The sequence below is a fragment of the Protopterus annectens genome, chromosome 8.part0 (genome assembly GCF_019279795.1).
Source record: "Protopterus annectens isolate FY-2018-M chromosome 8.part0, PAN1.0, whole genome shotgun sequence".
NCBI classification, from domain to species: domain Eukaryota; kingdom Metazoa; phylum Chordata; order Ceratodontiformes; family Protopteridae; genus Protopterus; species Protopterus annectens.
The window spans coordinates 1922766000-1922787705 of NC_056741.1; the positions used below are offsets into that span (position 1 = coordinate 1922766000).

General features: G+C 40.0%; 1 protein-coding gene across 1 annotated transcript in view; it reads left to right on the plus strand.

Moving 5' to 3' along the window:
* Window positions 1–21706, plus strand: part of ELMO3 (engulfment and cell motility 3) — a 1057243-nt gene that overhangs the window by 484538 nt on the left and 550999 nt on the right. The window contains exons 7-8 of the mRNA XM_044081425.1: window positions 10478–10577; window positions 20518–20669. Of these exons, the coding sequence (XP_043937360.1) occupies window positions 10478–10577; window positions 20518–20669 (252 nt within the window). The remainder of the gene's footprint in view (window positions 1–10477; window positions 10578–20517; window positions 20670–21706) is intronic.

Genomic DNA, 21706 nt, shown 5'->3' on the forward strand with positions numbered 1-21706 from the left:
AATAATAGATGTTTAAGTCGTCTGCATAGGCCGAATATGGAATTTTAGTATTAAATAAATCTGGGATGTGATGAAAGGTTTTCTGATTTATCAAGAGAAAAAGAGGCTCTATATACATATTAAACAAGGGAGGTGATAAGGGACACCCTTGTCTAATCCCATTACTAATTTCTATCCTAGAGGAAATGCTTTTGTTTATTTGTAATATAGTGTGTGCTCCCGTATGTAGGGTTTTAATATAATGGATGAAAATAGGAGGAATGTTGAATTTTTGGAGAATTGCTGATAGAAATTCTTTATTAATTTGGTCAAACGCTTTGGAGGCATCTGTAGCTAAAGAGTATATAGAGATTTGTTTGTTCGATGATAAGGATATCATGGCTTCTAGCGTAAGTGTCTGGTCCACTGTTTGTCTATGGTTAATAAACCCTGATTGCTACCCTTTCCTAATATCCAGCTTTTGCTTACATTTTTCATATATCCTCAGCAAGGTTCCAGCTTACAAAATGCTGAATATATAAAATCAAAGAATCGACAATGTGCAGGGTATTGCATATTCATCATAATAGAAACATTTCAGTTGTTAATATATATACATAGCAAAACATTTTGAATGTGCATTATTACAAGAAATAATATATTGAAAAAAAGATACTAAATATGTAACTCTGTACTTATAGTTGCAGTATATGCTTACTAAATATGGATGTCTATACTTGTAGTTGTGATAAGTGCTTACTGAATGTTTATCCCTATTCTTGTAGCCGTAGTAAGTATTCACTAAATATGTATTGGTACTTTACAGTGTTTGACATACTGTTTGTCACTGTTGCTGTACTGTTTTGTTATTACTGTAATAGCTCAAGGCATGGTTGAACATGTTTGTTGGAATGATCTATCTACTTTGTTAACAGTTAAATAAATAAACTTGTCCCCCATGCAACCTATCAAAATAACAGAATTGATTTTCTGTGTAACGTTAGTATGATCAATGAACTTTCATACAACTTTTTTAAAAATAATACAGGTAAACTTCATATATCTTACAATCTGCACCTTTAAAGTCACTCCTAATTATTATAACAAATTGAAGTAATCACTCTTTTACTATGAGTGGAAAAATTACAATCCTTCAAGCCTCTAATCCCCAATAAACAACCCACTGAAAATAACCTCCCTAAAACACTGTTTTTTTTTTTTTTTTTGCAGGGAGGTTAAGCTGCCCATGCCCATGATGTGGGTGGCTGCAACCCCAACTTCCCCAGCAAATATAATAGACTCCTTCATCGCACTACAAGGGGGAAGGGGGACAAATACCAAGAAATGGCACTTAGTGCATGCACGATTCCACATTTGCTTCTATTCCCTTTTTGTCTTTTTTGTCCCCTTCCATGAAAGAGGTAAGGTGGTGGGCATCAATGACTTTCAACAAAAAGGTACTCAGTAGAACAGAGTCATATTAACAAAAAGGTACTCAGCAGAGCAGAGTCATATTAACAAAAAGGCACTCAGCAGAACAGAGTCATATTAACAAAAAGGTACTCAGCAGAACAGAGTCATATTAACAAAAAGGTACTCAGCAGAGCAGAGTCATATTAACAAAAAGGTATTCAGCAGAGCAGAGTCATATTAACAAAAAGGTACTCAGCAGAGCAGAGTCATATTAACAAAAAGGTATTCAGCAGAGCAGAGTCATATTAACAAAAAGGCACTCAGCAGAGCAGAATTATATTAAAGTACAGTTGTGTACACTTACCATAAATGTAGATGTTCGAGTGTATTCACTGTTGCAGTCATTACATTTGGGTAATCTGCTGGCAGGTTGCCCTCAGTCGGCCTGATTAACAAAGTCTTGGGTCCTGCGTCGGTTGCTGTCCCTTCTTCCATGACGTCAGGTCATCAGGGGTATAAAACATGCAGCTGATACCATTTTCATCAGTTTTTCTTGCCCCAGATGTCAGGTGCCCCCCAAATGGGGAGCAAAATATAAATATATATTAATATATATGCATGTAATTTAGAACACAACAAATATACCTCCAAATAAAAGCAAATACACCAAAAAGGCTTTTGAAAATAGTAAAAGAAAGAAGAGGTATAGTAAAAGGAAAAACAGGGGGCTGGAGGGTGGGTAACCCAGACTGCAACAGTGAATACACTCGAACATCTACATTTATGGTAAGTGTACACAACTGTACTATGTTCTTCATGTTTCACTGTTGCAGTCATTACATTTGGGTAGAATCCCAATGCTATGGTTGGGAGGATGGAGCATTAGGAGCAGCTATAAGGCCCTGCAGGACAGCAGTGGCAAAACCTGCTCTGGATTTAGAGAAGAGAGGTAAATGGTAATGTTTGGTGAATGTTGAACTGAGCTCCAGGTAGCCGTTTCTAGAATGTCTCTGGTAGGAACCCCTCTGAGAAAGGCTGCAGAAGTAGATGCAGCCCTGGTGGAATGGGATCTGATCTCCTTGGGAACCGGTTCACCATGGTGCATGTAGCAGAAATGAATAGACTGGCTTATCCATTTTGAGATAGTCTTCTTTGAAATAGCCTTTCCCTCTGTCCCTGCAGCAAATGACACCAGTAATTGCTCAGATTTCCTTAGAGATTTTGTCCCGTTTAAGTAGAATCTTAGTTGTCTGTGTACATTCAATGAATGCAGAATCTGCTCACCCTTGTTCTGTGGATTTGGGAAAAAAGTTGGCAGATGAATGGTCTGATTAAGAGCCACACTAGGTACCACTTTAGGCATAAAGGATGTATTGGTCCTGAGTGCCACCCTGTCTGGGTAAAAGATAATAAAAGGCTCCACTGCCATGAGAGCCTGTAGTTCTGAAATTCTTCTAGCTGAAGTGACTGCTAAAAGAAAAGCTGTCTTCCAAGAGAGAAATTTTATGTCTGCAGTAGCAGCTGGCTTAAAAGGAGGTAGGGTGAGCTTTTCCAACACAAAATTGAGGTCCCATGCAGGAGTTGGTGCTCTCCTGTGAGGTCTTAAATTTTTGGCCCCTTTGAGATACTGCTTTAGCAGGGGATGAGAAAAGAGGGGAGGCTCTGTGTTGTAATGAGCTGAAATGGCAGAGGCATGGATTTTTATGGAAGAGAAAGATAGGCCCTTGTGAAGCATCTCAATTAAATATTGCAGAATCTGAGGAATATTGGGCACTGCTGTGCTTATTCCTTGTGCCTGGTTCCAGGCACAGAATCCTTTCCATTTATCAGCATAAGATTTTCTAGTATTAGGCCTTCTAGCCTCCAAAATGACATCCATCACAGGTTTGCTGAGAGATGTAACTGGTGAAATTAGTTGATTTGCCATGCTGCAAGATTCAGAGTTTGGAGCTGAGTATGCAGAATCTGATAGTTCTGCTGAGACAGTAGGTAAGGAGTCTGAGGCAGGTACCATGGAAGAAGGTGTGACATATTGCGTAGGAGTGGGTACCAGTGTTGGCGAGGCCAGTCTGGAGCAATCAGAATCATTTTTGGTTTTTCCAGTCTGACTTTTAGTAAGACCTTGGAGAGCAGAGGCAGAGGGGGAAAGGCATAGACTGATAGGTTTTTCCAGCTGAAGGATAGAGCATCCACTTTCCATGCTTTTTTGTGATGAATTCTTGGGCAGAATTTGTCCAACTGATAGTTTTGGGGTGAGGCAAAAAGATCTATGTCTGGGCTCCCCTATTTGTGTGTCAACATGCTGAAGATTTGTGGATCCAGTTTCCATTCGTGTGGGTCCATAAGATTTCTGCTTAGTTCGTCTGCCAGAGTATTTTGCTTTTTTGGCAGGAATTGAGCTTGTAGATGTATATGGTAAGTCAAGGCCATGTTCCACAAAGCCATGGCTAGTCTGCAAAGGGGGTAGGAATGGGTACCCCCCTGCTTGTTTATGTACCACTTGACTGTGGTGTTGTCTGTCTTTATCAGTAGTTGTCCTGGATGAAGATAGTCCTTGAAGGCTGTCAGAGCATTCTGTACAGCTAGCATCTCTTTCTGGTTGATATGTAGGTGCATTTGATTTGGGCTCCATTGGCCATGAATGCATCTCCCTGCCAGATGCACCCCCCCAAGCATAATCTGATGCATCTGTAGTCAGGGTTTGGGTGGCAGGGGGTGGAATGAATGATAGTCCCTTGTTTTGGTGACAGGTCTCTGCCCACCATAGGAACTCTTGCTGCAGGCAAGGAATGATAGGAATCATTGTTTCCAGGCTGTGACAATGTTGACTCCATAAGCTTTTTAGGTACCACTGAAGTTTCCTCATATGTAGTCTTGCATATGGAATTATTAGAATGCAGGAAGCCATGAACCTCAAGGCCTGCAGAATTTGTCTTGCAGATAGCTGGGTTTTTGTGGCCACTTGTTTGAAGTAAGTCATTAATTGAATTTGTTTTTCTGGCATAAGGTAAGTCATCTGGGCAGTTGTGTTCAAGCTTGCACCCAGGAATGTAATTGTTTGAGAGGGTACCAGTTGTGATTTATTTTTGTTTATGGTGTACCCTAGACAAGTTAGAAGCATTTTCACAAATGCCAGATGTTTTAGGAGAATGTCCTTGTTTTCTGCCTGAATTAGACAATTGTCCAGGTAAGGATAAAGTTGAATGTTTCTTTGCCTGCAAAATGCAATTACTGGTGCCAGGCACTTTGTGTAGACCCTGGGCGCAGTAGATAAGCCAAAGGGCAGTGCAGAGAACTGGTAATGCAAATAGCCTGCTTTGAAGCAGAGGTATCTTCTGCAAGATTCCCTGATTGTGATGTGCAGGTAAGCCTCTTTTAAGTCTAGAGTTGCCAGCCAGGCATCCTTGCCTAGCATAGGCAGTAACTGTTGTAGAGTCAGCATCTTGAATTTTGGAATGTCCAGAAATGTATTTAGAATGGATAAGTCCAGAATTGGACTCCATGATTTGTCTTTTCTGGGTACCAGGAAAAGTCTTGAATAAAAACCTTGTCCCTTTTCCTTTTCTGGTACTGGTTGAATAGCCCCCATATTCATGAGGGACATAACTTGTTTCTGGGCCTCTGCCCACTGATTTGGAGGCAGATCTGGCCATCCGTTTGGGATTGGCAACATGTGGAAATGAAATCTGTATCCCTGGGATACTATATTTAAAGCCCACTTGTCTTGGGTAATTAGTTGCCAATTTCTTGCCTGAAGTGCCAGTTTTCCCCCCAAAGGGGCGGCCAAAAGATAAGTGCTTGGTGATTGCAGAGGAAAGTCATTGAGACTGTTTACCATAGGAAGGTGCCTTGTTACTTCCAGATTTGGAGGTGAAGGCACCCCATTGTTTTGTTCTATAAGTTCCTTGTGACTGAAACCTGGAGCCTTTGGAGTGTCTTGGTTTGACCTGAGCAGCTCTGGTGGGTACTGGAAAGGACCAATTCTTAGTAGGCCAGTGCCTACTGAACCTGGGTGGCTGCACTTGTAAGAAATCTTTTACAGTTTGCATAGACTTCGCTTTATCTTCCATCTTTTTCAAAACTTCTTCTGCCTTATTACCAAATAGACTCTCCTGTTGTAAAGGATCATCCAACAATATTGCTTTAACATGATGAGGCAGATTTTGGTCCTTGAGCCAAGCATGCCTTCTTATCACAGATCCAGTTACAGCGGCCCTGCAAGAGGCCTCCAAGGAATCAGAACCACATTGCAAAGTATGCTTTCCAACTTGTTCACCTGAATGCAATAAATCCTGCAACTCTTTATTTTCCACACAGTCAGAAATCAACACCATTTTCTGTTTAAGTAAGCCCATGACATGCTGCTGATATTTAAGCATATGAAATTGACAGTTTAAAGCCCGGATTGCCAAGGTTGCAGATGTGTAAACCTTCTTACCCCATCTATCCAGCGCCCTGGAGTCTCTATCAGAAGGGGTAGGATTTTTAGCAGTAGAAGCCTTAATGCCCTTGGGACCCTGAGAAATGGTTTCAGGGTCAGCAGTAGGGTTTTTAAAGAGGAATTTGTGGGAGTCAGGAACCCTATAATATCTGTCTGGCTTACTAGGAGCCAGAGGCAGGGAATCAGGAGCCATGCTGCATTCTGAGAAAACATCATCAACAATGTCTAGAACAGGAGGTATAGCCAAAGGCCTATGCTGAGGAAGAAGAAGGAAATCCCTAAGCCTCTTTTTAGATTCTGAGAAATCCAGACTCTCCTAGTGAAAGTGTTCTATAAGGTATGCAAAGTTTCTCCAAAAGAAAAATCCTCAGGAGGAGAAGCCGAAGGGATGGAATCTTCTGCATCAGAGTCCTCATAAGGTGGAATAGATAATTCCTGATCAGAAGAGGAATCAGAAGAAATAGAAACCTGATCTGATGATTCATAGTCAGTGCCTTGCCTAGGCCTCTTAGCAGGAGGGGGTTGGGAACCCCTGATCAAGGTAATTAAATCCTCAGCCATTTTGATAATTTGTTTTTTAGGCATAGGGGCCTGTGCACTTGGCCAAAACGTTGGTTTTTAAGACATATAAGTTGATTTTGGCCTAGGTTTTGAAGTTGGCGTTGATTTAATATATAAATCTTTAGGCCTGAAAACACCCTAAGAAACTGGTGCCTGCTCAGCGGCTCCAGACCCATCTAAGGTAGAGACATCTGCGGGTTCAATACTTAAAGTATCTCGTGGCATACCAGACTCCGAATAGGTCTCAGTAGAGGCCTGCGAATTAAAAGTAGCGGGTATCAGGGGCTGCGAAAGCGCCTCACTGAGTTCTGGTGAACTGGCGATTGGCTTAGGAGAGGCTTTGTCATCAGTTTTGGACCTCGATGGTCTGTCTCTGTCTTTTTCTTTGCGTTTCTTGTGTATTCCAGTAGTCACATTGCTAACTGACGACATTTCTGGATAGTTAAATCTTGAGCCAAAATATTTTGAAGCAAAAATATACCGATGCTTAATAGTGCGTTGATTAATGTTAGCACAAAACCGGCAGCAAGGCCTAGGCAAGGAATACAGTACAAATGAAAATCCTTATGAGGTATTTGCTTCCCACAAGTAATACAATTATTAACTTTTACTGACATCGGTAAGGAGCAAAAAAACGTTTCCCCAACTGGGTACTTAGCTTTAGATTGAAGACTTCGGTTCTGAAACTCGAAAATGAAAATTTCAGGAGTTAGCCGACCGGCACTTGTGAACTGCTTCTGCTTCGGGCACCGCGCGGCAAGAAAGACTGATGAAAATGGCGTCAGCTGCATGTTTTATACCCCTGACGACCTGATGTCATGGAAGAAGGGACAGCAACCGACGCAGGACCCAAGACTTTGTTAATCAGGCCGACTGAGGGCAACCTACCAGCAGATTACCCAAATGTGATGACTGCAACAGTGAAACATGAAGAACATAAAAACTGTACTCAGCAGAGCAGAATCATATTAACAAAAAGGTACTCAGCAGAGCAGAATCATATTAACAAAAAGGTACTCAGCAGAGCAGAATCATATTAGAAAAAGGTACTCAGCAGAACAGTCATATTAACAAAAAGGTACTCAGCAGAGCAGAGTCATATTAACAAAAAAGTACTCAGCAGAGCAGTCATATTAACAAAAAGGTATTCAGAAGAGCCATATTAACAAAAAGGTACTCAGCAGAGCAGAGCCATATTAACAAAAAGGTACTCAGCAGAGCAGTCATATTAACAAAAAGGTATTCAGCAGATCAGAATCATTTTAACAAAAAGGTACTCAACAGAGCAGAATCATATTAACAAAAAGGTACTCAGCAGAGCAGAGTCATATTAAAAAAGGTACTCAGCAGAGCAGAGTCATATTAACAAAAAGGTACTCAGCAGAGCAGAGCCATATTAACAAAAAGGTATTCAGCAGAGCCATATTAACAAAAAGGCACTCAGCAGAGCAGAGCCACATTAACTAAAAGGTACTTAGCAGAGCAGAGTCGTATTAACAAAAAGGTATTCAGCAGAGCAGAGTCATATTAAAAAAGGTACTCAGCAGAGCAGAGTCATATTAACAAAAAGGTACTCAGCAGAGCAGAGCCATATTAACAAAAAGGTATTCAGCAGAGCCATATTAACAAAAAGGTACTCAGCAGAGCAGAGCCACATTAACTAAAAGGTACTTAGCAGAGCAGAGTCGTATTAACAAAAAGGTATTCAGCAGAGCAGAGTCATATTAACAAAAAGGTACTCAGCAGAACAGAGCCATATTAACAAAAAGGTATTCAGCAGAGCCATATTAACAAAAAAGTACTCAGCAGAGCAGAGCCATATTAACAAAAAGGTACTCAGCAGGGCAGAGTCATATTAACAAAAAGGTATTCAGCAGAGCAGAATCATATTAACAAAAAGGTACTCAGCAGAGCAGAGCCATATTAACAAAAAGGTATTCAGAAGAGCCATATTAACAAAAAGCTACTCAGCAGAGCAGAGTCATATTAACAAAAAGATATTCAGAAGAGTCATATTAACAAAAAGGTACTCAGCAGAGCAGAGCCATATTAAAAAAAAGGTATTCAGAAGAGCCATATTAACAAAAATGTACTCAGCAGAGCAGAATCATATTAACAAAAAGGTACTCAGCAGAGCAGAACTTCTGGCAGACAACAATTTTAATATACAAATCACTAGGCCTGAAAACACCCTCAGAAGCTGGTGCCTGCTCAGCGGCTCCAGACCCATCTAAGGTAGAGACATCTGCGGGTTCAATACTTAAAGTATCTCGTGGCATACCTGACTCCGAATGGGTCCCAGTACAGGCCTGTGAATCAAAAGTCGCGGGTATCAGGGGCTGCGAATGTGCCTGCAAACCGGCGAGTGGCTTAGGAGAAGCTTCATCATCGGTTTTGGACCTCGACAGTCTGTCTCTGTCTTTTTCTTCATGTTTTTTGTGTATTCTGGTAGTCAGATTGCTGACTGATGACATTTCTGGATAGTTAAATCTTGAGCCAAAATATTTTGAAGCAAAAATATACCGACACTTAATAGTGCATTGATTAAATTTAGCAATAAACCCGACAGAAAGACACATTGTGGTCAGGGCCTAGGCAAGGAATACAGTACAAATGAAAATCCTTATGAGGTATTTGCTTCCCTCAAGTAATACAATTATTAACTTTTACTGACATCGGTAAGGAGCAAGAAAAAGTTTCACCAACGTGGTACTTAGCTTTAGATTGAAGACTTCGATTCTGAAACTTGAAAACGAAAATTTCAGGAGTCGGCCGACCGGCACTTTTGAACTGCTTCTGCTTCAGGCACTGCGCGGCAAGAAAGACTGATGAAAATGGCGTTGGCTGCATGTTTTATACCCCTGACGACATGATGTCATGGAAGAAGGGGACAGCAACCGACGCAGGACCCAAGACTTTGTTAATCAGGCCGACTGAGGGCAACCTGCCAGCAGATTACCCAAATGTAATGACTGCAACAGTGAAACATGAAGAACATTAAAAAGGTACTCAGCAGAGCAGAATCATATTAACAAAAAGCTACTCAGCAGAGCAGAGTCATATTAACAAAAAAGTACTCAGCAGAGCAGTCATATTAACAAAAAGATATTCAGTAGATCAGAATCATATTAACAAAAAGGTACACAGCAGAGCAGAATAATATTAACAAAAAGGTACTCAGCAGAGCAGAGTCATATTTAAAAAAGGTACTCATCAGAGCAGAGTCATATTAACAAAAATGTACTCAGCAGAGCAGTCATATTAACAAAAAGGTACTCAGCAGAGCAGAGTCATATTAACAAAAAGGTATTCCGCAGAGCAGAGCCATATTAACAAAAAGGTACTCAGCAGAGCCATATTAACAAAAAGGTATTCAGCAGAGCCATATTAACAAAAAGGTACTCAGCAGAGCAGAGCCATATTAACAAAAAGGTACTCAGCAGAGCAGAGTCATATTAACAAAAAGGTACTCAGCAAAACAGAGCCATATTAACAAAAAGGTATTCAGCAGAGCCATATTAACAAAAAGGTACTCAGCAGAGCAGAGTCATATTAACAAAAAGGTATTCAACAGAGCAGAGTCATATTAACAAAAAGGTACTCAGCAGATCAGAGCCATATTAACAAAAAGGTATTCAGAAGAGCCATATTAACAAAAAGGTACTCAGCAGAGCAGAATCATATTAAAAAAAGGTACTCAGCAGAGCAGAACTTCTGGCAGACAACAGAGCTGAAGGTGCTGTGATGAACCTTTAGATGATTTGTCTTGAAATGAACCCTCAGAATTAAACAGCTAATGGATGTAGTTCCAAAGGGGAGAGTTGCTGAAAAATATCCCTTTGTGATCCATTGATGTAAGAAGTTTTACATGATATTGTTGTACCAAGAGATATGGGTTAAGGTTTCCATCCTAGTCCAAGTCTATTGTTTCATATATTTCTGTCTCCTCTGCTCATAAACTTTCTCAAATGTCTCTGTTTCTTTGTTGTACCACTTCTCTCCCTAAATGAATAGCATTTTCCCATTCTTCTAAATTTAGGGATAACCATATCCATGTTCTGAAAGCTTTCTCTTCTGTTTCAGGACTGGATTGATACTGTCTCATGCCTTGGGTGCCTTCACTGAATTAATGGAGCATGGATTTGTATCCTGGGAGACACTGTCACCACTCTTCACCAAAACGGTATGAAAACTTTCTGAAAATAGTCTTCCTGAATTTTTGCTAAATTATGTGAAATAAAACACAGGTTTAAAATATATTAAAGTTATCTAAGTCCTGTGGGGTTCTGAAGTTTCTGTCATTTGGCTCAGTCTTTGTAAGAAGAATATATATATTTCTGACATGACCTTCTGCCATGGACATCAGAAACATCTGCTATGCTATTGTTATATGTCATGTTTATTAGTGCTGTGGAGTTTCTAAAATTATATTGCAAGTATGTAAGGGCTGCTGTTTTGAGACTGAATACCTGGCACAAGAGGGCTATATATCTGTTGATTGTTGTTCACCCTGTATGTATTGTATGAAATATTCATATATGTGTGTGTTTTTTATGTGTGTGTGTGTGTGTGTGTGTGTGTGTGTGTGTGTGTGTGTGTGTGTGTGTGTGTGTGTGTGTGTATCTACACACACACACACACACACACACACACACACACACACACACACACACATATACATATAGATATATGGGTCTACTTGATAATCGAAAACACAGTTACCTAAATCACTAAATGTCAAGATGACATTGCTGAAACCTCTATTCAACAAATGCTCTGATCACTGAACAGGAACTCTGGGAAATGAACCACTTGGCCACCATGGTGAACTTTGCCCTTTTCCCCACTGTAGTGCCATCTCTAAGTTGGTATATTTAGCTAGGGGGGTGGGTTTGATTTGCTTCAGTTTTTGTTTTTTTCTCTGGAGCCGAGCAAATGGTTCGTTTCCCTGAGTTCCTGTTCAGTGATCTGATCATTCGTTGAACAGGGGTTTTGGCAATGTCGTGTGTGCACACATATATATGTATGTGTATATATATATATATATATATATATATATATATATATGCATATATATATATATATATATATATATATATGCATATGTATATATATATATATATATATATATATATATATATATGCACACACACACACACACACACACACACACACACACACACACACACACACACACAACGACACACCCTCTCTCTCTCGTTTTATACATATATATATATATATATATATATATATATATATATATATGGGTCTCCTTCTAATGACCGAAACGCCGATTCACGACAGTGAAATCACCGACACGAAGCGACCGACAACGCAGTTGACCGACACGCCGAATCCCGACAGACGGAAGACCGACAAGGGGAATGTGTAAGCGACCTGGTAAGTATGCGATAGTGAGGGATTTAGGAGTAGGGAGCGGACAGGTAAGTGTGCAATACTCAGGGATGTAGGGTTAGGGTGTGTGATAGGTGAGTGTGCGGTAGTGTCATAGCTTGGGGTTGGGGTGTGTAAGTGAGTTAGGGTTAGGGTGCAGGTAGGGAGAGTGTGCGGTAGTGTCGGAGCTTGGGGTTGGGTGTGTAAGTGAGTTAGGGTTAGGGTGCAGGTAGGGAGAGTGTGCGGTAGTGTCGGAGCTTGGGGTTCGGGGTGTGTAAGTGAGTTAGGGTTAGGGTGCAGGTAGGGAGAGTGTGCGGTAGTGTCGGAGCTTGGGGTTCGCGGTGTGTAAGTGAGTTAGGGTTAGGGTGCAGGTAGGGAGAGTGTGCGGTAGTGTCGGACCTTAGGGTTAGGGTTTGGGTTAGGGCTAGTGGATATGTGTTGTAGTGTACTGTGTTGTTTACGTGTAGTGTGTCGGTGTTATGGTGTTCGGTGTTTCGCGTTGTCGGGTTTGTGTGTTGTCGGTTTTCTGGCGTCGGTGATTTCACTGTTGGCGAATCGGCGTTTCGGTCATTAGAAGTAGACCCATATATATATATATATATATATATATATATATATATATATATATATATATGATCTTTGCGTTTCGTTCCCTTTTCTCAAAGTGATAAACCTTTATGTCTTAGCTAGGGTTCTACTGTCATTTGCAGACTGATGTGTACCCTTTGCATGGCCAGATACAAGAAAATGTAACTTGTGTACCTGGTGCTATTCTTACTAAATATCTGAGGTCTGTGTTTCTTTATTTAAGAGCTGCTTAAATTGAAATAAATCATGTACTGTAGGCAGTCACAGATCTTGCTACCCCCTTCAGAAAAACACTCCTATCCACTTCACTTTACTTGTCACATTACCAGGGTGACCCACCTAAGTGAATCAAGTCCAAGGCAATTGCAGCCAAACATTAAACTCGTTATTATATTACACTCTTTTAAACTGGCACAAGGTAAAAAAATCTGTATCTGTCAAAACACACTGACTGCTAGCAGGGCCTTCTTGGTAATCATATAGAACAAAGCTGCCTGGGGAACAACCACGTTTCATTCTGGGCACATGGTGACATTTATCTGTTTGTGGAAACATGTATGTTATGAAGCTGACTCATACAGGACACAAATAAGGGAAATAAAATAGACATTTTAACATGAGGAGTGTTCCGGCAAACTACAAGCATTACTCTCTTAGCATAACAATTCAAGCCTCATTTCCCATGTATGGTTGACTTGTGGCTAAAATTACATATCACTTCAGAAGACTTCCTGCCTTAAGGTTATTTTGCATTCATGGTTACACTGGAAAGAGCACGTTTTATAGCCATACTGATGTGAGTTGCAATTTCTTCAGAACTGCATCATATTCAGACATAAAAAAGCATGTTAGATATTAACAATTACACTGACAGCTATGTCAACATAATCTGCCTGTACCTACCTCCTACATAGTCAGAGAAAGAAATAATCACTTGCTTGACTGGTTAATTCGGACATCTCAGGCAAATTCAAAGTAATGGGGGATGTTAAAAGTTCCTTTTTTAGTATTCTGATTTTGCCCCCCCCCCCGGACCATTGATAGTCTTCCCTGCTACTGTAATTTTTCCTTATTTATTCCTCTACATGATGAGAGACAGCCACATTATGGCTGTTTTTTTACTTATGATGTTCCCATCCCCTTGCAGATAACATCTGGAAATAGTACTTGCTTTCCTATCCTCCTCTTCCCCTTTTGATGTTGACTGTTAGATTGGGATAAAGGTGCAGGCACAAACACACACAGTCATATATTTCAAGTTGTTGCTGATATATATGTGTGTGTGTGTGTGTGTGTGTGTGTGTGTGTGTGTGTGTGTGTGTGTGTGTGTGCGCGTGTGTGTAGGATCATAGGAGTTTACTAGGTTATCGACTCGGAGGTCATTTCAAGCCTAGCCATTTCATTCCCAATGTAATACCATCGATTTACTAGTCAATACCCAGGATTGCATTTAGTAATGATTGCCCATGTCCAGGAGGGTTGTGGGCACTATCCCCAGTAAGAATTTATGGTGTCCCATCCTATATATATGGCATGCTTTCTAGCCACTACCCCCAAGACGCCACTGGCTGTGTACCTCTCTTTTGTCAAACTGGAAAGAAACTGAGAAAAGCAACTACATCATAACATATTTGAAACTGTTACTATCTGAAATATATAAACAGCATGCCTCTTTAACCCACCCCAAAAAAAAAAAAAAATATATATATATATATATATATATATATATATATACACCTATATATGCATCTGACATTTGAGTGTAAGGAAAGTGAAAAAATAATGATCACCAGTAGTATTTCCATCTTGTTACTCCTAGGCAGTATACTACCCTATACAAGCTGCAGTGACCCTCTGTGCATGTTTCTGATGTTTCTGAGGAAAAAGTAATGACCACGCTATCTCCAGTCCAATACAAACTGTGGTGATCTGTGCACACCACTGAGGTTTGGGGGGAACCCTTTTGTCTCAATCCTCACACAAGCTACAGCTACCGTGCACACCACTGAGAAGGGCTGGCTTTGCTCCAGATGTGGTTCAGAGCAATGGCCAATACTAAGTCTGTATCAGAATAAACCTATATAGCCTTGGCCCACAGGCTCTCAAAAACTTTGAAGGTCTGGATGTTCTGTGATGCATTTTCTACCTCATTTTTGAAAGATGATTGAAACTGAGCAAATGACAAGAGGGTCACTTACTTTCATCCAGACAACCTTCACCAAGTAGCTATAGTCGCATCAGTGAACAATTTAGATGACTAATTGTGATAAAACAATGATGGTCTTGTAATGTATTTCCCATTTTCATGCAGTTGCCATTCATGAAAGTATTGTAAGTTGCTTCACAAGTCAAATTAGTCCCATAAAGGCATGAAAATGAGCAAACAACAGCAAGCAGCTAGTTATTTTCTTCTATAGACAGCCACACTAGTTGTAACTGGTCTGTGCATATCTCAAATGTCCAGTTAAAGTAGTCCATCTTACTTCACACAAATGCATGCTAGAACTGCAAAACCAGATAGTGACTGTTGAAACTGAGCAAACAGCAAGAGGGTCAGTTATTTTCATCTGCCAAATCCCACCCCCACTCAGCAGTTACACTTATGTATGTGTGCACTACAGATGATTGAAATAAAAATTATGACATTGTATTTCATTTATGTGAATTTACTTGCAAACAGTAGCCACACGTTAAAATATTTCAAGATGTTTCACACAAACCACAGCAATCAATCCTGCAAAATGCCTACTAGTTCTGCAAACCCAGACTGTTTAAACTGAAAAATGAGCAAGAGGGTCGGTTACTTTTCACAGACAGGTCCCAACCCCACCCAGCATTTATAGCTAAGAGTGACAACCATGCACTGCATTTCAGCTTAATTCCTTGGAAACTGTAGCCATACATTAAAGTAGTTGCTTCACACAAATCACTGTAATCCTGCAAAAACACACTAGTCCTTTGGAGCCAGATAGTTACTGTTTAAAGTGAGAAAACAACAAGATGGTAAGTTACTTTCTACAGCCAGCTCCCATCCCCACCCAGCAGTTATAACTAAAAGTGTCAGTTGTGTATTGTATTTTATTTCAGCTTTGTACCATAAAAACAGTTGCCACACATTGAGGTATCCCAAGTTGCTTCACATAAATCACAGTAAACTTGCAAAGGCAGAATAATGAGCAAAGAGAAGCAATTAATCATACCCCCACAGAGATTTGTGTTACAGGAATTCACTTAGTAGTAACTACAGGTTTTGCATAATCAAGCCTTTAATGGAGAATAAGAAGCATGGAGCTCTAATGTCTAACATTGTTGATGGACTGTAGTCCTCAGTCGTTTACAAGGAAATAAAAAAAAAAAAGCTATGAGGGACAGGGCAAACACGGAAGATGAATCCAGGGCATTCTTCAAAATCAGAGACAGCTGAGAGCTACTTGACAATGGTTCATTGCCAGTAACAATATGAAAAATAACACGCTATCTCTGATGGTGCTGCTTTCTCTTTGTGATATTCCCTTTTCAAAATTGTTGACTTCTTTCTGTCCCACCCATGTTCTACCTAATTCATTATCTAGGTAGTTCTTCAGTGGGACAAAGCAAAAGGCCAACAAATTCATTGGCCAAATCTACCAACCTTTCCTCCCTACAGCTAGCTGCTGTATTTTAATAGGAGCATTGCTTGTCATGTATTTATTTACTTTCTTAAAGTAAAGAAATGCCACATAATGTCTTCATATATTAAAGTAAATAAAAACATATTGAAAAAACACCCCTACCAGAACAGCAAGAACAGTACCCCAGGTGGCTACCTAGAAAGTCTATGAAGAAGGCCATCCATATATGCATGACTCCTTCCATGTACAGTGAAGGCTTCCAGTCAAACACAGCTATGGGGAGTCCAGAGCATATCCCCAGCCCATCTGTTGCATGCTACACAGCTGTGTTGCAGTGGATATCAGCATTGCAGTGGACTAGAATACCTCCATCCCCCCTATCTCCAGGATGGGTGTGCCAGCAAAAGCTGCTGGGTCCTATTTTCACTTGCCAGCTCCTCCAATGCTGATGTCGCTAATCATTCCTTGGTCATCTGGATCACAGTCAAGACTTTGTCATTCTGTACCCTTGAACCACCTTGGTATCTCCACTTGAGTCATCTGGTCAAGAATGCTCCTACAGCTTACGTGAATTGTTAGAGCTTATGTCACTACTGCAAAGACTGGTAAGATTTCAGGAATTTCAGCAGTAAATGATTGGGTTTTGACAACCACACGTCAAAGTGGAGTATCCTCATGAATGACATCTCAATAAGTGATCATCATCCAGAATTTCCCATCTAGATTATTCAGCTACTGAGGAACCAGCATTTCATAAAAAATTATCCACTAGGAATTCTAATACAATAAATTTTAAATCCTTGTTAAAAAAGGGTAAACCGTATCCTCATAGTAACACTGAATACTGTTGATAATGACTTTATGCATCTCATTGGTATCTTTAAGACATACTGAATGCATTAATCCACACCAGACAAGCTAGGCTCAAAGCAGCAGTCATATTTTTGTTTATATGAACTTCATATGGATTGCCTCATCAAGGACCATTTCATCATCAGGACAGCTATATTAATTTGTGAAACAAAAAACGCCAAATAAGTCAGCCATGGGTGTTATGTGGAGCAGCTCCCCAAATCCTCATGCAAGGAGTATTAGCTTTTGCTTTCAGCCTCTACTAAATATTATTACCTATGACGTTACGTCAGCTTAGGGAATACAGAGTGGAACCCCTCCTCCAGAAAAAGTGACATGTTTATCATAAAGACAAAATTATCAAAACTTTGTTGCAGACGCAAACAACTAGGCAGACTATTGCTGGACACGATGTAGGAAGGCATAAATACATTATTTCAGTAACTTCATTTGGATACAGATTATAAAATTGAAAGACTATTAGTTAAAAAGCCTGTTCCTGGGAACTTGCATAAAGAAATGTAATCAAAGTACAGCCATGGGTGACAGCGAAGCCAGCTTTCATAACCTCCCATGCAGAAGATTTCGCCCCCTGTGCTCCTTCAATTAATAAAACTATCTTTAAAGTTGTATCTGGTTGAGGAAAAACTCACTCAAAAAATGAGCACCCAAACAACTGGTCATAGAATATATACAGTGAAATACCCTTAAATATCCTTTAATTAATTAATTCTCTAATAGTTGATTATCCAGTTCTTCAACACTTACTCCAGGCAGTCAGTAGACACAAAGCAGAGAACCTGAATACCACATCAAGCTGAGGCACAACACTAACATGCTTTTGAACTTTAAAACTATTTAGGCCTTGTCTGTTGCTACTGCAGGCTAACATACAGAAAACAGAACATAGTTCCTTTTTTATGCTCCATCAGATAGGGACATTTACTTACTATCTGAATTCCACGCTTTGCTGATTGTTTTCTTTTTCCTGCCATCATGAGTTGCACATTGCCTCCTGTCAGTCAGTGCCTGCCTGGATATTATAGATTTCAGTTAGTTTAGTTTCCAGATAATTGGCTGGATATGACATCAGTGAACACTGAGCAAAATATTATTTTAGGACTGGCAGCATGCACATCAAGAAGCTATGACAGCATGCATATTTGTAATTCAGTTCTGGATATTCTGCCCAAATTTGGGGCAATTGACAGCTTTAGGTGCTACCCAAGTGTCAAGCTAGAGGAATGTTGGCAGCAGTCGCTCATTCCCATTCTCCATGGCCATCCCCTACATCATCTGTGCCACTAATTGAACAAGAATCATCTGGGTCACAATCAGGGTTTCATTCCTGTGCACCATGGAAGCAGGTCTGTGGTCAGGGCTTTAGTCATCTCTGCCACAGAAGTGGACTCAAATTCAGGTCTTCATTCATCTGTGCCATAGAAGTAGGCTCACAGTCAGGGCTTCATTCATCTGTACCACAGGGGTGGGCATACAGTCAGGACTTCATTCATGTGCCACAGGGGTGGACTCAAGGACAGGACTTTGTTCATTTGCCACAGGGTAGACTCAGTCAAGGTTCATTCAGCTGTGTCACAGAAGTGGGCTCACAGTCAAGGCTTCATTGATCTGTGCCAGCGAGATGGGCTCACAGTCAGGGCTTCATTCATGTGCCACAGGGTGGACTCAGTCAAGCTTCATTCATCCGTGTGGCACAGGGTTGAACTCAGTCGGTGCTTCATTCATCTGTACCACAGGGAAGGCCTCACAGTCAGGGCTTCATTCATGTGCCACACAGGTGGACTCGCGGTCAGAGCTTCCTCTCTTCCTACATCATGGGATAGATTGACTGACATTTCACTATCTTGTGGTGAGTAGGAGGGGCATGCATAGTCTGTTTTGAGGGAAGGTTATGGACAGGCATCAGTGGGTCTGGGATGTGCTAGTTTGTATCCCAGGAGTCAGTCTTCTTCATTGTCACTGCTATATCTCCAGTGTAAGTGCCATATAGCTTTCTGGAGTGGGTCCATTTCTCAATTCAGAGTATTATACTCAGGCCGGGATAGGTCTGATTAGAATATGCCATCACAATTTTTTTCTGTTTTGTCCATTAACTGTAGCTGGCAGCTGTAGTTTTGTACTATAGACATGTTCTCCATCCATTCTAGTAATGTGCTGGACATTCACATACCATGCCAACCAGTGTTGAAGGCACTCAAGGAATCTGCAATCTATGAATCCTGTTACCCCAGTAGTGAGGGCAGTGTAGCAGCATTGTAGTATTTCCCCCTTAACTAACCCTTTAGCAAATGAAGTATACATGTGCTCGCACATTTGTGTGCATGTACCACAAACATTGACAGTATGCGTGGGTCTTCGTCTTTCTTGCCCAAAGTGCCAGAGTCCTGCACCTTCAGAATGTTCATTTTCTAACAGTATAATGATTCTTCTTCTTCTGTTCCCTTCTCCTAATAAACTGTCATGATGACTGGGTATGTGAGGTACATTTCTGACATTCTGGCATTGACAGTGTGAGGGGCTGTGAATTACAGATTGTGTTCTGTCCTAACTGTAGTTGTACTGTTTTTCTCATAAGTTAACCCTCAAGCTATGTGAAAGTTATGTGTCTTTAGTATTTGTTTGTATTCCTCAGATGGATTTATGTCTCAGATCTTTAAACTCTAGGCTTGCATGGTAAAGAGTTTTCAAGTTTATGCTACTGCTGTGTATCCTCTGTGCTTCTATCCTCAGTTAGTTCATGCAGCTTGTAGATCCTTATCCAGAGATGCCACCCAGTTCCCAGGAATAAATGAGAATATTAATATTATGTGTATTTTGAAATTAAAAAATATTTTAGGTTAAATTAAAATAAAGTATAACAACTTTCATACACATCTGTATAGTTTTCATTTCCTGTTATTCAAAGCCACTCAAAGTACATTGTTTAATATTTAGTTATTGGAAGTATGGAGGAGGAATGTTTTTGTATGTAAGTATTTTATTAATTTGTAGATTTTAATTTTTAAAATTTATTATGTGTACATAAAAATTTGTACAAGCAATACTTTTTAACAAGCACTATTATATTATATAAATATAATTTTTTATTGAAGTACTAGGATATGTATTCATGGTAGTCTGGCATCAATTTTGTTTTCCCCTGTAAGGAGAAAATGTTTTTTGAGTAAATGTGTGTTTTTTGAGTAGGATTGCTTTAAATATTCTGTTAGAATGTTGATTGTTTAATTGAAATAGGTGGGGTGGTTGCCTATGGGTATTTAAGAGCAAGTTGTTTGGTATTTTAAATGTTCTGAAGAAGACCCGATTGTGGGAAGAAAGCGCTCAACTTGTATTTTTGAGAAATCAATAAAGTGTCTGGATACCTACAGTGGCTGTGGAGTGGAAATCTGTATCATTCTTGGCAGTCTCTTCTGTGTTTGGTTACCTTATCCAGAGATGTTTGACCTGTGTTTGTAGCAGGGTCCATATGTCTTTTTTTCTAATTTCCTTTATTCTGAGACCGGCTGAGACTAAGGAATTCCTAAACTGCTGCAGATAATGCCTTTGTACTGGATAGTGTTCCTCTCCATCTTCTTCATGTGAGATGACCTGCTTTGTGCAGTTATTTACAGTTTCCCCGTAACTATATTTTTGTATTTTCTTTTGTCTCCGCAGATTGTGAATTTTGTAAATATGAAGAATGCTGATCCTGTGGTACTGTTACGCTCTCTCTCAGTCCTGGAGAGTATGGTACAGAGTAGTCCTGCTCTGGCTGACGAAGTGCGAGAAAAAACCATGCTCGAATCCCTGATTTTCCACCTGCAGGGGTGAGCGCCATTAGCTGCTGGTCTAATTCTTTTACACGTGTATCACTGTACCTTCCTTAGTAATCCCAGATGTCACTGCATGTGGTATCCAGAACTTAAATAAACAAGCGGATGTTTTCTGCTGAATTCTGGGATGTCCAGGACCTAGTTCATCATATATTTGTTACACGGTACCACTATGATCTTGGATGTTATTTCTGAATATATTTCGACACTAGCTGTTACTTTCAACTGGTATATTTTCCCCAGATGTAAATTTGTCTTTTAATCACCATAATCTTTTCTTTTGTTTTAAACTTCCACCTCAAATAGTGTCATTTTACTTTCATTATGAATTCCCTTGTCAGCTGTAATGTAATTTTTTTATTCAATTGCAGTGCATCTGATCATTCACTGATGTGGTATATATGCAGCAGGCTACAACTAAATCTTTTTAACTGTTCACCTTCCCTTGTAAGACATATAAGTACTTTTGCACAACAAACCAATTCAGCCTCCACAGAGTTGCCTGCCTGTAATTAGTGGTGAGTGCCGTCTTGATAATTCCAAATTGTAAACAAGTGATCAGTACCCCCGTTTCTCCTTAATTTATTTGACTCCTCAGCTTTTTATTTTCATTACTTCAAAATCCCCTAACAAGAGAATCAACCCTAATGTATATTTTTATATTGTGAGCAAGAACACGTACTTTGCATTCCCTGTGCCATGCACTAAGTAATGCTGCTACCACTAGAATGTAAGCAACTTTGTTTGGTGCAGCACCCATCACGTCAGTGTTCTCAGCTTGCATCTGCCCTGCTACCTGTCCGTTACCCAGTTTCCCTATGCAGTTGGTGCACTCACTTTTTAAATTATGTAGTGTATTGCTGAAGATTTATCACCATGTTTTCTCCCTCATCCTCTGCATTAGGTTATATAAAAAAAGCACATCACTTTTTTCCTCAATGTACATTCAGAAATTTACATCCTGAATTTCATGGATTCTGCCTTTGTTTGCCATTTGGTGTGTACAAAACTGTGTTATCTACTGCTGTTGT